General features: G+C 30.8%; 3 protein-coding genes across 3 annotated transcripts in view; 2 read left to right on the top strand and 1 right to left on the bottom strand.

Moving 5' to 3' along the window:
• The window catches only part of LOC143204069 (very long chain fatty acid elongase 7), an 82,436-nt gene that overhangs the window by 35,395 nt on the left and 25,278 nt on the right, over positions 1-21,763 (top strand). The gene's annotated exons all lie outside the window — the stretch shown is intronic.
• Positions 3,989-5,493, bottom strand: LOC143204087 (prosaposin). Its single transcript, XM_076416540.1, has 3 exons — positions 5,335-5,493; positions 4,142-4,236; positions 3,989-4,081 (listed from the first exon to the last, which is right to left on the bottom strand). Exons 1-3 carry the CDS (start codon positions 5,375-5,377, stop codon positions 4,037-4,039), a joined length of 183 nt encoding a protein of 60 aa, XP_076272655.1. The 5' UTR covers positions 5,378-5,493; the 3' UTR covers positions 3,989-4,036.
• LOC143204086 (prosaposin-like) lies at positions 6,198-6,823 on the top strand. Its single transcript, XM_076416539.1, has 3 exons — positions 6,198-6,360; positions 6,567-6,664; positions 6,736-6,823. The coding sequence occupies exons 1-3, from the start codon at positions 6,318-6,320 to the stop codon at positions 6,778-6,780; spliced, it is 186 nt and encodes a 61-aa protein (XP_076272654.1). The 5' UTR covers positions 6,198-6,317; the 3' UTR covers positions 6,781-6,823.

Here is a 21,763-nt window from a genome sequence, read left to right as displayed (position 1 = left end):
GGTTATGTGGGACTGCCTCTGGGCTTACCAGTACACTAAACCGAAACCGCCTCACAGTTGACCCCTGTCGATCGCTACTGTTACTGCATTAATTTTGGTGATATGGTATCCGGGATCGGGTAGCCGTTATTGGGCACGAGGACCCGGCGATTCTATTGATTCGTGAACTTGAGTTAACACACGACTGGATAATGTCGTATGGGGGCAAAAGTTATGACTGCAGCGACGGATGAGATCGAATTGATAGACAATGCGTTATCGTGATTAAAAGACCAAGTGTTTGACCCATAATAACAGGTCAATTAAAAAGTTCCCGTTTTTACCATGGTAAAACACATTTTTTGGCAAAATTAGTTTATTTAATACAACATAATTCCCTTCAAGGGTGATACATTGATTACAGCGACCTTCCAACTTTTCAATACCATTTTTGTAGTACGATTTGTCCTTTGTTTCAAAATAGGCCTCAGTTTCGGCGATCACCTCTTCACTTGACGAAAATGTCTTCCCAGCGAGCATACTTTTGATATCTGAGAACAGGAAATAGTCGCTGGGGGGCAGATCTAGAGAATACGGAGCAATTTGAAGCCCAATTCATAGACTTTTGCCATCGTTTTCACGGACTTGTGACACGGTGCATTGTCTTGGTGAAGCAGCACTTTCTTTTTCTTCAAATGCGGGTGTTTTTCAGCTATTTCGTCCTTCAAACGGTACAATAATGTTATGTAATAGTCGCTGTTGATGGTCCTTCCTTTTTCAAGGTAGTCAATGAAAATTATTCCATGCGCATCCCAAAATACAGACACCATAATCTTGCCAGCCGACTGTTGCGTTTCCTCACGCTTTGGAGCGGGTTCATCGTCTGCAGTCCACTCGGATGACTGTCGATTGGACTTCGGTGTGAAATTATTGAGCCTTGTTTCATCCATTGTCACATATTCATGCAAAAAATCTAGTTTATTACGCTTGTTCATCTTCAAACACTGCTCCGAATCATCAACTCGTTGTTGTTTTTGCTCAAAAATGAGCTAGCAAAGTGGGTTTGCACAAAGCTTTCTCACACCCAAATATTCGTGAATAATATGATGTACACGTTCACTTGGTATATTTAGAGTGTCCGCTATTTTATTCAATTTCAATTTACGGTCATTCAAAATAATTTTGGGGATTTTTTAATGTTTTCGTCGGTAACAACCTCTTTTGGGCGTCCACTGCGTTCATCTTCTTCGGTGCTCATTTCACCACGTCTAAACTTAGCGTACCAATCCTTGATGGATGATTTTCCTGGGGCAGTGTCCGGGTGGGCATCAAGCCAAGTTTTTGCTTCAACTGTATTTCTTCCCTTCAAGAAGCGCGAAATTCTTTTTTATCCATTTTTTTCACAATAAAAATAGTTGCTTCTCTCAAAATGTTATAATTCACAAACTAATGATCAGGGCTAGCTGAGAAATATAGGGATTTAGTTCTAGTAGATCTATGTGTCAGACCGGGAACTTTTCATTTGACCTATGTTGAAGCCCGGAAATATATTAACGTTTTTATTTATATCAATTTGATATGGTTCATTGTTATGATAATACTTATGCGGCAATTAATTGCGGTTTGGGTGTTCTTGCACCGGTACGAATATCTGTTGCATTTGTTTGCAACATCCAGTTTTGGGAATCCGAAGATTACCATTACATTTTAAAAACAAATTTATTAATATTTTTATTTACTGTTAAATAAAATCAGGATCTATTTCTTAGTATAATAATGATTAAATAGTTATCACAATAGTGTTGTTTGTAGTATACGCGTATTATAATTAATAAAGGGTACATAAATAAAATACTGATAGGTGTTAGTAAATATTATTATTATTGATAACAGCTTCACATTTATGTTTGATTGTGAATTGTATATAAAAGCAATATGCAGTAAATGTTGGTATTTCTGATAAATATGTATATGAAATATGCGGTCTAGACAAATGTGCAGATATATAATAATGATAATTTTTATTATATGTAAATGAAAATTGTTATTTTTGCTTGATAATCAATTATTTCTTGAATTTGATTCTTCAAAATACGCGTACCAACTTATGTCGCAGAATTCACAATGCTGTAAATCATGAATATATACGAATATATCAAACTGTTGTAGAAATGTTGCTCTTAATCCCCACTGACCTGCAGTCAGTTATCAATCGATTACAGTTCACAGAGAATTGTAGCGTTTGGACCAATGAATGTTGTGTATCCACATTTTTTTTATAACATCTTTATAAGATACGCTTAGTATAATCCTAATTTACAATTAATTTATTACTACTTTTCCTATGTACTTGCATTAATTAACAAGCAAGACGAGTGCGAGAAAATACATCAGTATGTATTCCTCAATTATAAAATTATAATTATTTATTAATTATTAACTTATAGCTATAGTTTACACTAAATGTATACACTTTATGTAAGTTTGTATGGTTTTGTTCGCTTCAATCTCCTGACATCCTGCGCGCTGTCCAGCAGTTGTATTGCTTCTACGTTAGTATCATTTAGTAATCTTCTTTCGTGTTTCAAGGCGTAATCTTGGATAACATCGCAAATCCATTTAATTTCCAGGTCATCGTGCAGTTCTTCGTTGGTTAGATAGCGATAGGCATCGATAATCAATCGAAGAACCTTGTTTTGACAGCCCTGTATGACTAACTGATTTGAATTTTTAGTGCAACCCCATATTTGCACCCCATAGGTCCAAATTGGCTTTATAATTGTATTATAGATCAACCTCTTTGATTTTAGATCAAGTTGAGAGTATCTTCCGACTAACTAGTATAGTTGTTTTATTTTGGTTCTAATGTGTTTTGCTTTTTGTCTAACGTGATGCTTCCAATTTAATCTACCATCAAGATGGATTCCAAGGTATTTAGCTGATATTGCTTGAGGAATCGGGCATCTATTGAGTGATATAATTAAGTTTTTGTTATTTCCCCTCAATGCCTAATTAACGTGGACATATTTGGTGCTATTAAGTTGAAATTTCCAATCTTTCGTCCATTTATAGATTTTGTTGACTGCTACTTGCACTTTTTCTATAGCTCTAGGCAGAGATATATCTTTTGCCATCATAATTGTGTCATCAGCAAAGGTTCCAAGAAGCGTTTCTTTTGTTGTTGGAGTGTATCCACATGGCAAGTTATTAAAGTTTAATAAAGAAGCTCCTTAATTATGTTGCGTCAATGGCCAAATGAGATTGGCGCCAAATGTTCAGCCACCAGAGCCACTACATGGAACCAGACCTGGTTTCTGGAAATTCCTTTTTTTAAATTGACGTCTACGACTACGTTTGTCTATGCCTTACTTTTGGTTATCGCAAAATTCCTCGAAAGATTACAGGTTGGAGTTTCATTAGTTCGCATGATTAACGGCAGCTTGAGTTCCGAATGAGCTGTTCAAGTGCAAGTTACACCAACCTTCACTATCTTCATGAGCGTATTGCAGCCATATGTTACTATGTTGATGAAATATTTTTAATTTGAATTGAATATTCATAATTCAGAGAAGGCAATTGTCTGTCGGGTCAGCTAGTATTTATATAAATTATAAATATTCGTTGTATAACACACCATTAAATTAAATGCATTTGTGTTTTTAAATCTGTTCATACTAAAATTAGCTCACTATTTATTAGTATGGCGGCTTGGTTGGCGCAGTGATAAAGGCGACCAGACGGCCCTCTTACTATTTCGATAGTCGCGTGTTCGAATTGGCCATGGTCGTAAATTTATGTTTGTTATTTTTTGTGATTGTTCTAGGCAAGGGTGCAAAATCCGACAAGGAAACTGATTCCAGTCACGTCAGTAACCAGGCTGGGTGATTTCTAAGTTGGTCACCGGCCGGTCGGTATGCTTGATGCCGAGGACCGTGGTTCGGAGTCCATGTTAAACTGTAGGTCCAGGGCCTAATATTTATCACAAATGAAATAAAAGAAAACCAATAAATAATGTCACAAAAACATATTTATTCATCATTTAAAATTATAATTATGTTTAGCCCTGTTTATTCCAAACTTTGGTTTCGCAGTGTTGTAAAGCCTGTAAAAACGGTTTTATTTATATTACATTGATATGATTCATAAACATGGCGATGCTTACATTACAACTAACTGCATTTTCTTTGCTGAGACACCAGTAACCTGGACCTCTGGTGCATTTGTTAGCACCCAATTGTGGGGAACCGAAGGCTGCCACTATATTATAAAAATAGATTTATTAATATTTTTATTATATCGTTATATTACAGAAGATTTAACTGAGCTACTAACTAAAGATCCTGCTTCTTTTCTCAGAATAAGTGTCATTAAATAATTAACACAAGTTTGCTGTTTATATTACATGTCTACTATAATTATTAAAAGGATATAATGTTTGTCAGTAAATATTATTATTAATAATCTATCTGGTCTTACAGTAAAATGCAATTAATGTTGGTCTCCCTGACGAATATGCATTGAATTTATGATATATTTTGTAATAAACTTGCAGTTGGTAATATATTTATTATAAATCTTATACTTTTAATAATCCAGTGTTTATCCTTTTGTTAATTCATTTTATCTCTTCTTTATATTATATTATAAGCTGATGCAACTTATGTTTTAACCAATACCAATTTGGAATTAAATGGGTCACACGAAGAAAGTTTCATTTCTGTGAAAGATAACTTATCACAAAAATTGATTCCATATTTGTTGATTGACCTTTGGCTCTTGTCTGATGGAACTAGTTATTAATAACGTAAATATTATTGTTCATGTTTTGTATCACAATAACATTGGATGAGAAGTCTCCGGTATAGCTAACAATTTAAGCTTAATCAAAGAACAAAAATATGGTATTTCAATAAATATCATTTCGATTCTGAGGCATTCTGGTACTACTTTTGATGCTTTTGAAGTTACAGATAATTTGATATTTAGTTTCTTTTATTGCTACTACTAGATTAGGATTCTGATTTTAGATGTGATAACTAAAGCACTGATGAAAATGTTAAATATCGAAAATTAACGTTTTAATTTAGAGTTTTAAATGATAAAAAATGAAATTTTAAATGATTTTTAATTTAGAGATCATAATACTTTATTGGTCATATTATATGCAATAATTTTGATATGAGATGTTTTCTTCTAAATAATCTCATCTTCATCTAGATACGACATTAGACCGACGATTGTTATATACTGTAAATCCATATCTAGAATATGACAATAATTCTTTTAATGACTGCTATATTTACGGAGAAAATAACTGTTGAATTTAAAAATTTAATACATAGTATACAGACTTACCAATAATGGAGAGTACAATACAGATCAGTGTTAAAAATTGCATGGTGATTATAAGATTAATAAGCACTATTCAGCAAACTGATTGGTATGGGGATTGTTGCTTCTTCCTTTATATACTATTCTGAAATAGTACCGCTGTTGCCAGATGTATGATTTCAGTTCGGTTAATTGTTTGTATATTGGTTGATTCTCCGTAATGTTTACATTACGCGAATGAACAGTTAATGATGACATATGCGAAATATATTTAAAAAAGTACATAATAATTATATTATAATCTATTAAGATTGGATAATTAATATTCTAAGTTAAAATTAGATATTGTGTTTAGTTTTAAAGAAGTGGCAATGTCTATATATCCTTATTGGAAATGTAACTATTGTGAGTATTGATAATTTACAGATTTTTTGTGTAATATTTACAGTTTTTGCGTTTCGTTTTCAATGCATTGTACAGTATTTATAAGAAAAAATATACATATTCCAAAGTTTGTAATTTTTTTATTTCTATAACTATCGTAACTTATATCATTCCGCACTATTCTGTTGTTTCTCTTTCCTGACCTCTTTCAGACCAAATAGTACAGAGGAAAAGGAGATAAAGGAAGAGTGACAAATTATCATGTTTTCACAATAAATGGGAATGTAGAGTTATGAACGAACTTTCCATACATTTCCATGTCATATTAATATCTTTAATGAGGATTACTATATTGTCATTGCCATTTCTTTTGAACCAACCACAAGATGAAAATTTTACCTTATCATTGACCTATCCATTCTTAGTAGATTATAATATAATTATTGCTTACTGTTACTGTACATACGTGCATTTATACTCTACAATCAATGAACCAGTCTGAAATCATACATATGACAACACCGTTAATTTTGCAGGTTAATATATATATATAAGGGGCAACAACAAAAGAAATACAAATCAATTTAACTAACTATATACTCTGAATTAAGTTTACATTCACCATGCAATTCTTAACATTTATCTATGTTATACTCTCCATTTTTGGTAAGTACGTACACGATTTAATTCTTTTAAAGAATTTTTAGTGACACATGTCAATATTATATTCCTTCATGAAATTTAATATATATCTGTAATAAACAATAATGTTCATAATGCAATAATTATTTAATGCTAAACCGGACCATTATTTAGTAGCTCTTCATTTAGTATTAACTAAAAACGTTAATAACCTTATTTTTACAACGTAGTGGTGGTCTTCGGTTCACCCCAACTACTGGGCGCTAATAAATGCACCAGAGGTCCGGGTTACTGGTGCCTCAGTAGAGAAAACGCACTTAGTTGTAATGTAAGTATCATCATAATTTAATAAGTCATAAGTGTAAATTGATATAAATAAAAACGTAAATTTTTTTCCAGACTTTACAATACTGCGAAACCAGAGTTTGGTCTAGACAAGGCTAATTTAATATTTTATACGATGAATAAATTTTTTTTTCTGATATAATTTGTTGTTTTTTTTATCTCCTTCGTGATCTTATAGATTATACATGTTTTTGTCAATTTTGTAACAAAACACTTTGTAAATAAAATATAATAATATGATATCTAATATAGCAAATTAATATTATAATATTAAATGTTATAAAATGTAAAGACTGGCGACCTTTATAACCCGTAAAATTTTTAAATTTCAAAGATATAGTTAATTAGTTAGATAAATTACTTTTTCGCAAAAAAATTGTATGCATTTATATTTCTAATGTTTATAATACCACTAAATTCGCTTCATAGTCATACAGCATAACGATTAATTAACGTCTAGACGTCTTTTTTCTTTTCTCTACCCTCTTGTAACAGTACCACTTCCACAGCGCTACCGTACTTCCTTTACCTAACCTAATATCCTGTCAATTCTCCCGTCGACCACATGTATCACTCAATATCGAAATAAACCAGCATTCCTTCAATCAATGTTTTTAGTTCTCGTGCAAATTTCTTCCAAATATAGAAGTGAGTGTTCGGACAAACAACCTGACGAACATTCCTTCAGATGTTTTAGTCTAACCCCAAATTTTGGCTATATGAATGACTTATAAACCAATCTCTTTGGTTTTTGGTCAAGTTGAGAGTATCTTCTGACTAATCAGTACAGTTGCTTGACTTTGAGTCTAATGTGTTTTGCTTCTTGTGTAACATGGTGTTTCCAATTTAATCTACCGTTAAGATAGATTTCGAGGTTAATATTTCGCCATAACGCAATATTAACGTGGACAGATTTGGAGCCATTAAGTTGTATTTTCTAATCTCTAGTCCATTTGTAGATCTTGTTGACCGCTCGACAGATATATATCTTTTGCCATGCCAAATGTTCCAAATACTGTTTCTTTTGTTATTGGGATATCAGCAGTATAGAAAAAATATAGGAGTTGTCTCAAGACAGTACCCTTTGGAACTTCAGTATAAATAGGTTTGTGTTGAGGATGTCCCTACAGGCTAGACTATAAATTGTCTTTCGAAAGAATATAATTCCATCAGTTGACAGTAATTTCGCGGTAATAATTTGCTCATTTTGTAGATTAATCCCAAATGCCATACGCAGTCAAAAGCTTTTGAAATGTCCAGGAATATTGCAAGGCAGTATTCCTTTTCTTTTAATGACTTTTCAGCAACTGTTATTACTCTGTGCACTTGGTCGATTGCCGAGTGGTGATTTCGAAATCCGAACTAGAAATATGGTGTTTCTGTAAACGGTAAAACCAAAATGTACGGTAGTTTCTCAAATAATTTTGATATTTTGATATGATAAAATTATTTAACAAATTAGTCCATACATACTTTGGAGTATTAAATTCGATAGATATCATCAGCAATTATTCTAATGCAATATAACCGAAATTAATTATTTTTTATCAGAATGTATCCATTGTAAAAAAATCACGGACCGTATTTTATTTAAACGTTGCTTAATTTAACAAGAAAAAATAAAAGTTTCGAATATTACACCATGATTAATTAACTGATTGATGATATTTAAATAAATATTTAAACAAACTAAAATCTGAATACTATTAGTTCTATTTATTTTTCATTAGTCGTAACGATTTTTTTTTGATGGTGAGGTACTAAGAAATCTTTTTCATGTAATGCTTCAGATAAAGAAATACCCAGAAATGTATTAACGATTATAATATTATACATATATATATAATCGTAATCATGATTTTGTTTCTTACTGCGCATCAATGCCGGGTCAGATATCTATTGTTTGTTTTTTCAAGGTTTCGTTCTTTGTAAAACAGAAAAAAAAATGTTGCATAACACATATGTAGATTTGGATAAGAGAAGCTAAATATATGTAAAGTTTAAAACTAAATATATATAAGACGGATTTAGTATGCAAGCGTAATAATACTTATACTAGGTTTTTTACTGAACTGGCAATTTACTAGTCGCGCAGAAATGATATATAACAGGTCAATTGAAAAGTCCCCGTCCTACGATAGTAAAACACATTTTTTGGCAAAAGTAGTTTTTTTTATTCAACATAATTCCCTTTAAGGGTGATGCACTGAATATACCGACCTTCCAACTTTTCGATACCATTTTTGTAGTATGATTTGTCATTTGCTTCAAAATAGGCTTCAGTTTCGTCGATCACTTCTTCATTCGATGAAAATTTCTTTCCAGCGAGCATTCTTTTGAGATCTGAGAACAGGAAATAGTCGCTCGGGGGCAGATCTGGAGAACACGGTGGATGAGGAAGAAATTCGTAGCCCAATTCATGAATTTGTGCCATCGTTTTCACTGACTTGTGACACGGTGCATTGTCTTGGTGAAGCAGCACTTTCTTTTTCTCCAAATGCGGTCGTTTTTCGGCGATTTCGTCCTTTAAATGGTCCAATAACGCTATGCAATAGTTGCTATTGGTGGTCCTTCCTTTTTCAAGGTGGTCAATGAAAATTATTCCCAAAATACAGACGCCATAACTTTGCCAGCTGACTGTTTTGTTTTCCCACGCTGTGGGGTGGGTTCATCGTGTGCAGTCCATTCTTATGACTGTCGCTTGGATTTCGGAATGAAATGATGGAGCCATGTTTCACCCATTGTCGCATATTTACCCAAAATCTCGGGTTTATTGCACTTTATCATCTTCAAACACTGCTCCGAATCATCAGTTCGTCGTTGTTTTAGGTCAAAAGTGAGCTCGCGCGGCACCCACTTTGCATAGAGCTTTCTCAGTTCAGTTGATATCTTTAGAGTGCCTGCTATTTCATTCAATTTTAATTTACGGTCATTCAAAATAAGTTTGTGGATCTTTTAAATGTTTTCGTCGGTAACAACCTCTTTTGGGCGTCCACTGCGTTTACCGTCTTCGGTGCTCATTTCACCACGTCCAAACTTACTACACCAATCCTTGGTGGTTGATTTTTCTGGGACAGTATCCGGAAACCCGACATCAAGCCAAGTTTTTGCTTCAACTGTATTTTTGCCCTTCAAAATGCAATATTTTATCAACACACGAAATTTTTTTTTATCCAATTTTTTAACAGTAACAAAAGCTGCTTCACTTAAAATGCTATAATTTACAAACTAATGATCCGACAGCTGCTAAATTTATACACGCTTCTTTGAAGGGTTAGTGCTAACTAAACAACATATGGATTTAATTCTAGTAGCGCCATCTGTGTGTCAAGCCGGGGACTTTTTAATTGACCTGTTATATGTTCAAACCAATGCGCCTTTGGATTTTCTCCGTATTCTCATCTTAATTAAATTTTTTAGTTTCTGACTTTAGAGCTAAACATATAACATTATTTTTAAGAGTTCAGTTTGAAAATCTTCAAGCTTACATAACATATCTTGAACATACATGGTTATACATTAAAAACCAGAATGAGAATTAGTTAAAACAATAGTATAATGCAACATTCCTAGAAACTTGGTAGGCTTCAGTAATCTTTTATATATATAATTTTATTTTAATGTGTGTTCGCAGATATTTCCGTCAATTGTGCGTCGATTTTCAAAATTCTTTTTTTTATTCGAAAGAGTGCACTTCCGAGATGGTTCCATTAGAACCAAATGATTAATTAGAATGCAAAGTTTTCCCATATTTTTCATTTGAAATAATCAGATATTGATGTATAATGTTAGTGCTGAACTGATGTGACGGAAAATAGGAAGTCGTTTAGTGCAAAAGCCATTCAGTTTGCTTTTTAAGTATGTTAGTAGTTATATAGCGTATAAGACCGTGTAGAAACACTGTAAACAACTGCTTCTATGGTGTAATGTTTAAAACGCGGAGATAATAACTTTTTGATGTTGTTTTGTTAGACCATTTGTCAAATCATGTAGACTAGGTAGCGGACCTCGGAGCCTGAAACACTTCTTATTTTCAATCATTGTTTCTTTATTCCTATTTTTTCCTCATATGGGCTTCACCTTTACTTGACCTGCGTTATTTATTGAGGAAACATCTAACACTAAAAGGAGAAAAATAAAATATTTTTAACAAAGAATTGAACCGACTTCAAAAAATCAATAAGGAACTCACTAAAAATTAAAAAAAAGTCAAACTCAGATTTTTAACACAAAAGAAAACATTTTAAAATAAAATATATACAGAATAATCGTTGTAATAACTAAATAAAAATAAACCAAAACCTTATTTAATCTATCTATTTCACATATCTTATATTCTACTATATACACACAATTTAGCTTAGCACCTACCTAAACCTATTTACCTATTTACAATATTCGGCGCCGAGCCCAAACAATACAATAATAATAGTATAATTTTGTGACATATACTAAAAATTAAATTACCAACAAAGAAATCTAAATTAATATAACTTTGGGTTCGACACCGACTTCAAAGTAGTCAGTTGGTAGTAGTTAAAATAATATTGTAAATAGATAAATAGGTTTAGGTAGGAATTTTTGTCAGAAGTGGGTTCAATTTTTTTGTTAAAAACATGTTATTCTATTAGTGAATGCACTAAATTAAATTTACGGTAATATCTTTTGTACGAGTATGATACGCGAAAAGTAATTTTTACGAACGTTATTTGAATGCCGTCTACCTTGCAACATATTAGTTTATCATCGGAAGATCGGTAATCGAGATTTTCGAATAAAGTGCTTTAATTATTACTATGACGTTATATTATTTCACAATTAGATTAAAAAATGATTGTTCGCTATGACTCATTGTACAATTGTAAAAATTATTTGTTTAATTGATATGCATCATTATTATTATTTAAATTATATGGAACACTATTGCGAAGGTTGCCTTTTGCATTTCTTCATTTGAGATCAAAATTTATGTTGCTTTATTATATCAATTATGATATAAGAATCTGGATGCAAAACTTCACTGGAAGGAACATATAAAGAAGAAAGGAAAAGAACTGGAATTGAAATATAAGAAAATGTACTGGCTAATTGGAAGAAAATCACAATTATCAGTACATAATAAATTGCTATTATATAAGCAAATATTGAAACCTATATGGACATACGGAGTTCAATTATGGGGATGTTCAGCAAAGAGTAACATTAATAAAATACAAATTTTTCAGAACCAAGTCCTGAGAGTTATTGTGGGTGTACCCAAATACTATAGGACTGATTACCTACATCGAGACCTTCAGATACCCACAGCCAGTTAAGAAATCAAGAGAATTGTAAGGGGGCATGAGGAAAGACTCTATTCTCATACGAATATTGAAATATTGCAACTTTTGGATAACACAAGAACAGGACACAGACTCAAAAGAATCAAACCATCTGATCTTGTGTAATGTTGTGTAGTGAGGTGCATATATTAAAAAATTCAGCTGTGACATATATAAACATTATTTCACCAGAGACTGAGTTAGGGCCGATGGGTCCTCCTAGTTATATACCTAGATTTAAGTTAGCATAAAGACAAATTGTAGGTTAGACGGAAACGACTAGTAACAATATATTAATTAAATAATAAAAATTATATCAGTTTACGAAATTAGTTTGAACCATTTCTTTCACTATTAGACTAAAACCACAGTATGCACCGGAGCAGGGTACATTCATGTCAGTTTCATGATTCTTTTGTAGTAGATCTCGAATCCAAATCCAGCATCGGTACTTAACAGATAACAAGTAACAGTTAAGTTAGGATACTCCTACATAGATTACATATAATCTATTCAAATTTTTTTTAGTAAGGCATCATGGATATTTGTGACGTCGAAATATTGCAATGTTGCCGCATTAACTCTGAGTTTTAGTTCAGTTTGGCTTTGACATACAAAAAAATTCTAATCTAAATAAAATAATCGAACAAAAATGTTATCAAATATATTTTTTTTAACATTGTAGTAAACCTAAAAACTACAGTTATCCGGCATCGGTACTTAACAGATAACAAGTAACAGTTAAGTTAGAATACTCTTACATAGATTACATATAATCTATTCAAAGTTTTTTTTAGTAAGGCATCATGGATATTTGTGACGTCGAAATATTGCAATGTTGCCGCATTAACTCTGAGTTTTAGTTCAGTTTGGCCTTGACATACAAAAAAATTCTAATCCAAATAAAATAATTGAACAAAAATGTTATCAAATATATTTTTTTTTAACATTGTAGTAAACCTAAAAACTACAGTTATCCAGCATCGGTACTTAACAGATAACAAGTAACAGTTAAGTTAGAATACTCTTACATAGATTACATATAATCTATTCAAAGTTTTTTTTTAGAAAGGCATCATAGATATTTGTGACGTCGAAATATTGCAATGTTGCCGAATTAACTCTGAGTTTTAGTTCAGTTTGGCTTTGACACATAAAAAAATTCTAATCTAAATAAAATAATTGAACAAAAATGTTATCAAATATATTTTTTTTAACATTGTAGTAAACCTAAAAACTACAGTTATCCAGCATCGGTACTTAACAGATAACAAGTAGCAGTTAAGTTAGAATACTCTTACATAGATTACATATAATCTATTCAAAGTTTTTTTAGTAAGGCATCATGGATATTTGTGACGTCGAAATATTGCAATGTTGCCGCATTAACTCTGAGTTTTAGTTCAGTTTGGCTTTGACATACAAAAAAATTCTAATCTAAATAAAATAATTGAACAAAAATGTTATCAAATATATTTTTTTTTAACATTGTAGTAAACCTAAAACTACAGTTATCCAGCATCGGTACTTAACAGATAACAAGTAACAGTTAAGTTAGGATACTCCTACATAGATTACATATAATCTATTCAAGGTTTTTTTAGTAAGGCATCATGGATATTTGTGACGTCGAAATATTGCAATGTTGCCGAATTAACTCTGAGTTTTAGTTCAGTTTGGTTTTGACATACAAAAAATTCTAATCCAAATAAAATAATTGAACAAAAATGTTATCAAATATATATTTTTTTAACATTGTAGTAAACCTAAAAACTACAGTTATCCAGCATCGGTACTTAACAGATAACAAGTAACAGTTAAGTTAGAATACTCTTACATAGATTACATATAATCTATTCAAAGTTTTTTTTTAGAAAGGCATCATGGATATTTGTGACGTCGAAATATTGCAATGTTGCCGAATTAACTCTGAGTTTTAGTTCAGTTTGGCTTTGACACACAAAAAAATTCTAATCTAAATAAAATAATTGAACAAAAATGTTATCAAATATATTTTTTTTTTAACATTGTAGTAAACCTAAAAACTACAGTTATCCAGCATCGGTACTTAACAGATAACAAGTAACAGTTAAGTTAGAATACTCTTACATAGATTACATATAATCTATTCAAAGTTTTTTTTTAGAAAGGCATCATGGATATTTGTGACGTCGAAATATTGCAATGTTGCCGAATTAACTCTGAGTTTTAGTTCAGTTTGGCTTTGACACACAAAAAAATTCTAATCTAAATAAAATAATTGAACAAAAATGTTATCAAATATATTTTTTTTTAACATTGTAGTAAACCTAAAAACTACAGTTATCCAGCATCGGTACTTAACAGATAACAAGTAACAGTTAAGTTAGAATACTCTTACATAGATTACATATAATCTATTCAAAGTTTTTTTTTAGAAAGGCATCATGGATATTTGTGACGTCGAAATATTGCAATGTTGCCGAATTAACTCTGAGTTTTAGTTCAGTTTGGCTCTGACACACAAAAAAATTCTAATCTAAATAAAATAATTGAACAAAAATGTTATCAAATATATTTTTTTTTAACATTGTAGTAAACCTAAAACTACAGTTATCCAGCATCGGTACTTAACAGATAACAAGTAACAGTTAAGTTAGGATACTCCTACATAGATTACATATAATCTATTCAAGGTTTTTTTAGTAAGGCATCATGGATATTTGTGACGTCGAAATATTGCAATGTTGCCGCATTAACTCTGAGTTTTAGTTCAGTTTGGTTTTGGCATACAAAAAAATTCTAATCTAAATAAAATAATTGAACAAAAATGTTATCAAATATATATTTTTTTAACATTGTAGTAAACCTAAAAACTACAGTTATCCAGCATCGGTACTTAACAGATAACAAGTAACAGTTAAGTTAGAATACTCTTACATAGATTACATATAATCTATTCAAAGTTTTTTTTTAGAAAGGCATCATGGATATTTGTGACGTCGAAATATTGCAATGTTGCCGAATTAACTCTGAGTTTTAGTTCAGTTTGGCTTTGACACACAAAAAAATTCTAATCTAAATAAAATAATTGAACAAAAATGTTATCAAATATATTTTTTTTTAACATTGTAGTAAACCTAAAACTACAGTTATCCAGCATCGGTACTTAACAGATAACAAGTAACAGTTAAGTTAGGATACTCCTACATAGATTACATATAATCTATTCAAGGTTTTTTTAGTAAGGCATCATGGATATTTGTGACGTCGAAATATTGCAATGTTGCCGCATTAACTCTGAGTTTTAGTTCAGTTTGGTTTTGGCATACAAAAAAATTCTAATCTAAATAAAATAATTGAACAAAAATGTTATCAAATATATATTTTTTTAACATTGTAGTAAACCTAAAAACTACAGTTATCCAGCATCGGTACTTAACAGATAACAAGTAACAGTTAAGTTAGAATACTCTTACATAGATTACATATAATCTATTCAAAGTTTTTTTTTAGAAAGGCATCATGGATATTTGTGACGTCGAAATATTGCAATGTTGCCGAATTAACTCTGAGTTTTAGTTCAGTTTGGCTTTGACACACAAAAAAATTCTAATCTAAATAAAATAATTGAACAAAAATGTTATCAAATATATTTTTTTTTAACATTGTAGTAAACCTAAAAACTACAGTTATCCAGCATCGGTACTTAACAGATAACAAGTAACAGTTAAGTTAGAATACTCTTACATAGATTACATATAATCTATTCAAAGTTTTTTTTTAGAAAGGCATCATGGATATTTGTGACGTCGAAATATTGCAATGTTGCCGAATTAACTCTGAGTTTTAGTTCAGTTTGGCTTTGACACACAAAAAAATTCTAATCTAAATAAAATAATTGAACAAAAATGTTATCAAATATATTTTTTTTTAACATTGTAGTAAACCTAAAACTACAGTTATCCAGCATCGGTACTTAACAGATAACAAGTAACAGTTAAGTTAGGATACTCCTACATAGATTACATATAATCTATTCAAGGTTTTTTTAGTAAGGCATCATGGATATTTGTGACGTCGAAATATTGCAATGTTGCCGCATTAACTCTGAGTTTTAGTTCAGTTTGGTTTTGGCATACAAAAAAATTCTAATCTAAATAAAATAATTGAACAAAAATGTTATCAAATATATATTTTTTTAACATTGTAGTAAACCTAAAAACTACAGTTATCCAGCATCGGTACTTAACAGATAACAAGTAACAGTTAAGTTAGAATACTCTTACATAGATTACATATAATCTATTCAAAGTTTTTTTTTAGAAAGGCATCATGGATATTTGTGACGTCGAAATATTGCAATGTTGCCGAATTAACTCTGAGTTTTAGTTCAGTTTGGCTTTGACACACAAAAAAATTCTAATCTAAATAAAATAATTGAACAAAAATGTTATCAAATATATTTTTTTTTAACATTGTAGTAAACCTAAAACTACAGTTATCCAGCATCGGTACTTAACAGATAACAAGTAACAGTTAAGTTAGGATACTCCTACATAGATTACATATAATCTATTCAAGGTTTTTTTTAGTAAGGCATCATGGATATTTGTGACGTCGAAATATTGCAATGTTGCCGCATTAACTCTGAGTTTTAGTTCAGTTTGGTTTTGGCATACAAAAAAATTCTAATCTAAATAAAATAATTGAACAAAAATGTTATCAAATATATATTTTTTTAACATTGTAGTAAACCTAAAAACTACAGTTATCCAGCATCGGTACTTAACAGATAACAAGTAACAGTTAAGTTAGAATACTCTTACATAGATTACATATAATCTATTCAAAGTTTTTTTTTAGAAAGGCATCATGGATATTTGTGACGTCGAAATATTGCAATGTTGCCGAATTAACTCTGAGTTTTAGTTCAGTTTGGCTTTGACACACAAAAAAATTCTAATCTAAATAAAATAATTGAACAAAAATGTTATCAAATATATCTTTTTTTAACATTGTAGTAAACCTAAAAACTACAGTTATCCAGCATCGGTACTTAACAGATAACAAGTAACAGTTAAGTTAGAATACTCTTACATAGATTACATATAATCTATTCAAAGTTTTTTTTAGTAAGGCATCATGGATATTTGTGACGTCGAAATATTGCAATGTTGCCGAATTAACTCTGAGTTTTAGTTCAGTTTGGCTTTGACACACAAAAAATTCTAATCCAAATAAAATAATTGAACAAAAATGTTATCAAATATATTTTTTTTTTAACATTGTAGTAAACCTAAAAACTACAGTTATCCAGCATCGGTACTTAACAGATAACAAGTAACAGTTAAGTTAGAATACTCTTACATAGATTACATATAATCTATTCAAAGTTTTTTTTTAGAAAGGCATCATGGATATTTGTGACGTCGAAATATTGCAACGTTGCCGAATTAACTCTGAGTTTTAGTTCAGTTTGGCTTTGACACACAAAAAAATTCTAATCTAAATAAAATAATTGAACAAAAATGTTATCAAATATAATTTTTTTAACATTATAGTAAACCTAAAAACTACAGTTAATTATAGAGCCACAATAACAAGATAGAGTAAAAATATAAGGTAAGAGTTAAAATTTCTTATCACTTGCTTTCAAGAATTTTTCATACCTCTGACAGCCGGTCGCCGTCTGGTTGTCAGATGTACGCTAAATTATTTAAAATATTAGCTATAGTTACTGCCGGTTATAAACCGGCAAACATTATTTTAGTCCTTTGATTATTTTGATAATTCATTACGTGGCTGCGTAATATATAATTTTACTTTGTTTGAAAATGCCGAAAACAATAGATATTCAGGGTCACAAATTGATTGCTGCTTTAATAGCCTTTTGTGTTAGTTAGCGACTTTAAACGTATGTTAATTTAATTAGAACTCTGATATAGATTTTAAATTATGCTTAGTGGAAGAAAACAAAACAGAAAATGTATATATAAAGTAGTTATACGATACAAACACAAATTGTATAAGTAAAACAATAACTAAATATATAAATCAATATATAAAATAAGATAAAACGTAAATAAATATTATATATTTAAAATTAAGTGTAAAATATAACGCAGTGGAGAAATATAAACATATAGACAACATATATAAAAAATTAACGTAAGAGCAAATATAAAATAATGATAATAACTTGGATTAAATAGAATATTGTAAATGGATTTTATGTAAACAATTAAGAATATATTGACGTGGGTTGTAGTAAAGAGACTTTCGAGATTTCTGGATATGTTATGTTTATCTCTATATATCTATAATTGACCTTAGAGCTTCACATAATAGCAAAACATGTCGGACTGTATTTACTAGTCTACAATAGTCACACAAAGGGGGAGTATCGGCCGTCATAAGATAGGAATGTTAGAAGCAACAATATCCCACCATTAACCTACCTTACAATGCCTTTTTATACCTTTTAGTAAACAATGTTACACAAGCAAAAAATCTTGTTTAATGAACCACAATTTATTATCACCTTCCAACAAGTCCCATTTCAATTGAACAAGGTTATTTATTTTTGTTGTAATAATAGGATATAGGTACATATAGTATCGGAGACAAGGGAATCTCTGCCACTTAGGGTGGATTAATTGGTTACGGAGTCTACTTTCACCTTCTATGCCCGCATGACCGAAGACCCGGACCATTGATACCTACCTCTTCTCTTTTGTCTAATAAGAATGTGGTAGATGTTATAGATGCATTAAAAAATGCATCTTCAATTGTCAGAATAAAGCTCAAAGAATCAGTACAAATCAACTAATCACCGGACTGAACCTCCAGTAGAATCTGTAGAGCCTTTCAGATAGCTGTTAGTTCTGCCGAGAGTATGGATGGATTTTTGAAGCGTATAAGTTTCTATTATAGAGGACCCATAAATAGCTGTGAATACACCCTCGTTTTAGCATTGGTATTAGAAGATGGACGGGGAAGATTGTTAGTTTTGTTTTCATTAACGGAAGATAGATTCTGATGAAGTTCAGTGCTCAGATTGTACTGCTAAAAAATGACTTAGATTCATTATATATTGGGTTATTGTCCTTGTTTTGGTCTACCAGGTACCATATTTTTTCCAATGTCTTTACTTATATCTTGGAGGATGCTGATTGGCAAGGATTTCCATTGCAGGTTGTGCATACAGATGGAGCAAGTACCTTCATGAATATTGTGGCCACATGAAGGGTTGATATGATTGTTACTACAGGAGATAGAGACATGTCCGAACTTTTGGCAAGTGAAACATCGCAATGGGTTAGGAATAAAAGACCCAACCCTCAGATAAAGATAACGTCTTATCCTTAGATGGAAGTGAGGTTTTTCGAAATGTTAATATTAAGCTTGGTGTATTGATAATTTCGCCATCCTTTTTTGTTGTAGTTCTTTTAATTTCTGTAACTGTTCATGAGATCTGATCTGGTTATTATTTCTTTATAGAAATTAAGCGAGGATTGAGAAGATATAACCACACCACAGTGATGAAAAGTTGTTAGTTGGAGCATCTTTTCAGATTGTCTTCTAGATTCTACCTTAACAAACGAGTTCGGTCCATTTTTTAGTTTTTTCACTAATTTTTTAGTTTTTTCACTAATTTCGATATTTTCACCAACTTGACTTGTAAGAACTATTTTAATTAAAAAGGGAGGGACTTTGGTATAGGTTACTTCTAGACGTTTAATTACAAAGAATTTGTCAAACTTTGTCATCACTTTGTTTCGGTTGACTCACTTATGATATGCAGGATCTCTTCGACCGTATTACGGGAATTAGAAAGAGTTACGATGGTCATATCTTAAAGACAGCTCCGCTGTAGTAGTGCTCTATGCTACAGTAAACATAAACACTACAGAGGTGTCGGAGGTAATCTGTAAACTCCGTTATTGACAAGTAATGATCAAATAAGTAATATTTGTCTTAAGGGTGACTCGGGCACCGGGGGCGTCACTTCCCAAACTCAGATAAAATATCTGAGCCCCGTGGGGGATCTTTGCTATCTGATAATTGAATTTGAATTCTGTTAGCCCTAAAAACCATTTATAAATTTAAAGCATCTATTAATAATATAATTAATATAATTTGACACACTGATATAATTATATAACGTTAAGGTTATAGAAATAATTTATTCACTTTGGATTTATAGACCTATTTTTCTTCTTTTTTCTTTTTATATGATTTTTAAATATATGTCTATAAAGTCGTATGCTATCGCAGGTTTCTATTGTATTCTATTTTATATTGTTCTAATGTTTCCTTCATAGCTGTTTTTTTAGATAATTTGGCGAAGGTACTTATAATAACTAATGGTTTATAATAATTAATTAATAATTAATACTAATTTTTAGTTCTTCTTAACGTTTCATTATCAAAATGCAACGAAGTTACTTTATTTACTGCAAATGAGTAAGTAAAAACACGTCGGATACCACGATTTAATTCCATATATTCTATGGAATATATTTTTTAAACAATATGGCGAAGGCGATTAATAAAAGTTTTAATAATTATTTCTTTATTAGACTTTTATTGTTAAAATTTAATAAAATTCTTTGATGGATCCACTACGGTGCCATAAAAATATGTAAGGCGGAAAAAAGTTGTTGCGAGTTAACTTCATTTTTAATTACATTATTTATTTAATTTTTAATTTAACATTAATTCATTTAAAATAAAAAAAATAGCTGATGTACTTATGTACAATATGTATGATGTATTTTTGTGTAATAAATCGCTTTAACTTTACTCAGTTAAACGTTATTACATATTTTTGGCACATTTTGTTTTTATGATAAATTCTCTTTGTAGGTTTGTGCTATAATTTTTGTTGGTGTAAATTATAATTAAGAATTTAATTTTAATCTTGAATTTTGACCTCCATCTGTGTTGACGAAATGGCGAAGGCATTGTTTAAATATTATTTTTAATCTAATAAATATTAGGTGCGGCATTTATCTTCCATCAATCATAACCATAATTTATAACATTTTAGAAATTATTCCTTTATGTGGATGGTTCTAAGTCCTTTATAGGAGTAGACGAGTTTCACTATTTCTTGACAAAACATTATCATCCCCAAGGGCATATCTGGGAACAAATTGGTTTATAACCTCGCGAAAGATGTTATTAGAAATGGCCAAGAAATTATAAATGCATTTTATTACAAAGATATTTTCCCATTTTTAGATAGCAAGATAGATACCTCGGCGCAGCGAGACCTGCTGCAGGAGGAAAAAAAGTTTTGGCCAATTAAGAAGGGCTCCTTTTCTCTTGCTATGTTTTTAGAAAAGAAATATTTACAAATAAAACTATACAGGCTGCTGACGATTCATTGAGGTGTGATTTCTTGCTTCAAAATCTGTCCAAATTTGTTTGTTTGATTTCCTTATATAGCTTCATTTCAGGATTGCATTTATCTATGTGCAATTTTATTTATTTATTTGTCTATAAGATATTTATTTTGTTTAGATATTTATTATGTAAGTTTGCTCATTGATTTTATTTATTCATTTTTAGGATCTTAACGAATTGGTGCCTTATTGTTCTGGGTTAGATTCGTCCAGAATCAGACATAAACATAACCAGGACAAGCGGTAAATGGAAAGGGAAGTATCTGGCCAATATGGCGGTTGATTTTTGAATTATCTGATACAACGTCCTAACATAAATAACTTGTTTTATTGACCGACAGCTTTAGTATAAACGTATATATGTATAAA

The sequence above is a fragment of the Rhynchophorus ferrugineus genome, unplaced genomic scaffold (genome assembly GCF_030347505.1).
Source record: "Rhynchophorus ferrugineus isolate W39M unplaced genomic scaffold, kcgeb_rfMv2 rfM10, whole genome shotgun sequence".
Taxonomy (NCBI): domain Eukaryota; kingdom Metazoa; phylum Arthropoda; class Insecta; order Coleoptera; family Curculionidae; genus Rhynchophorus; species Rhynchophorus ferrugineus.
This window is presented reverse-complemented; position numbering and strand designations above follow the sequence as displayed.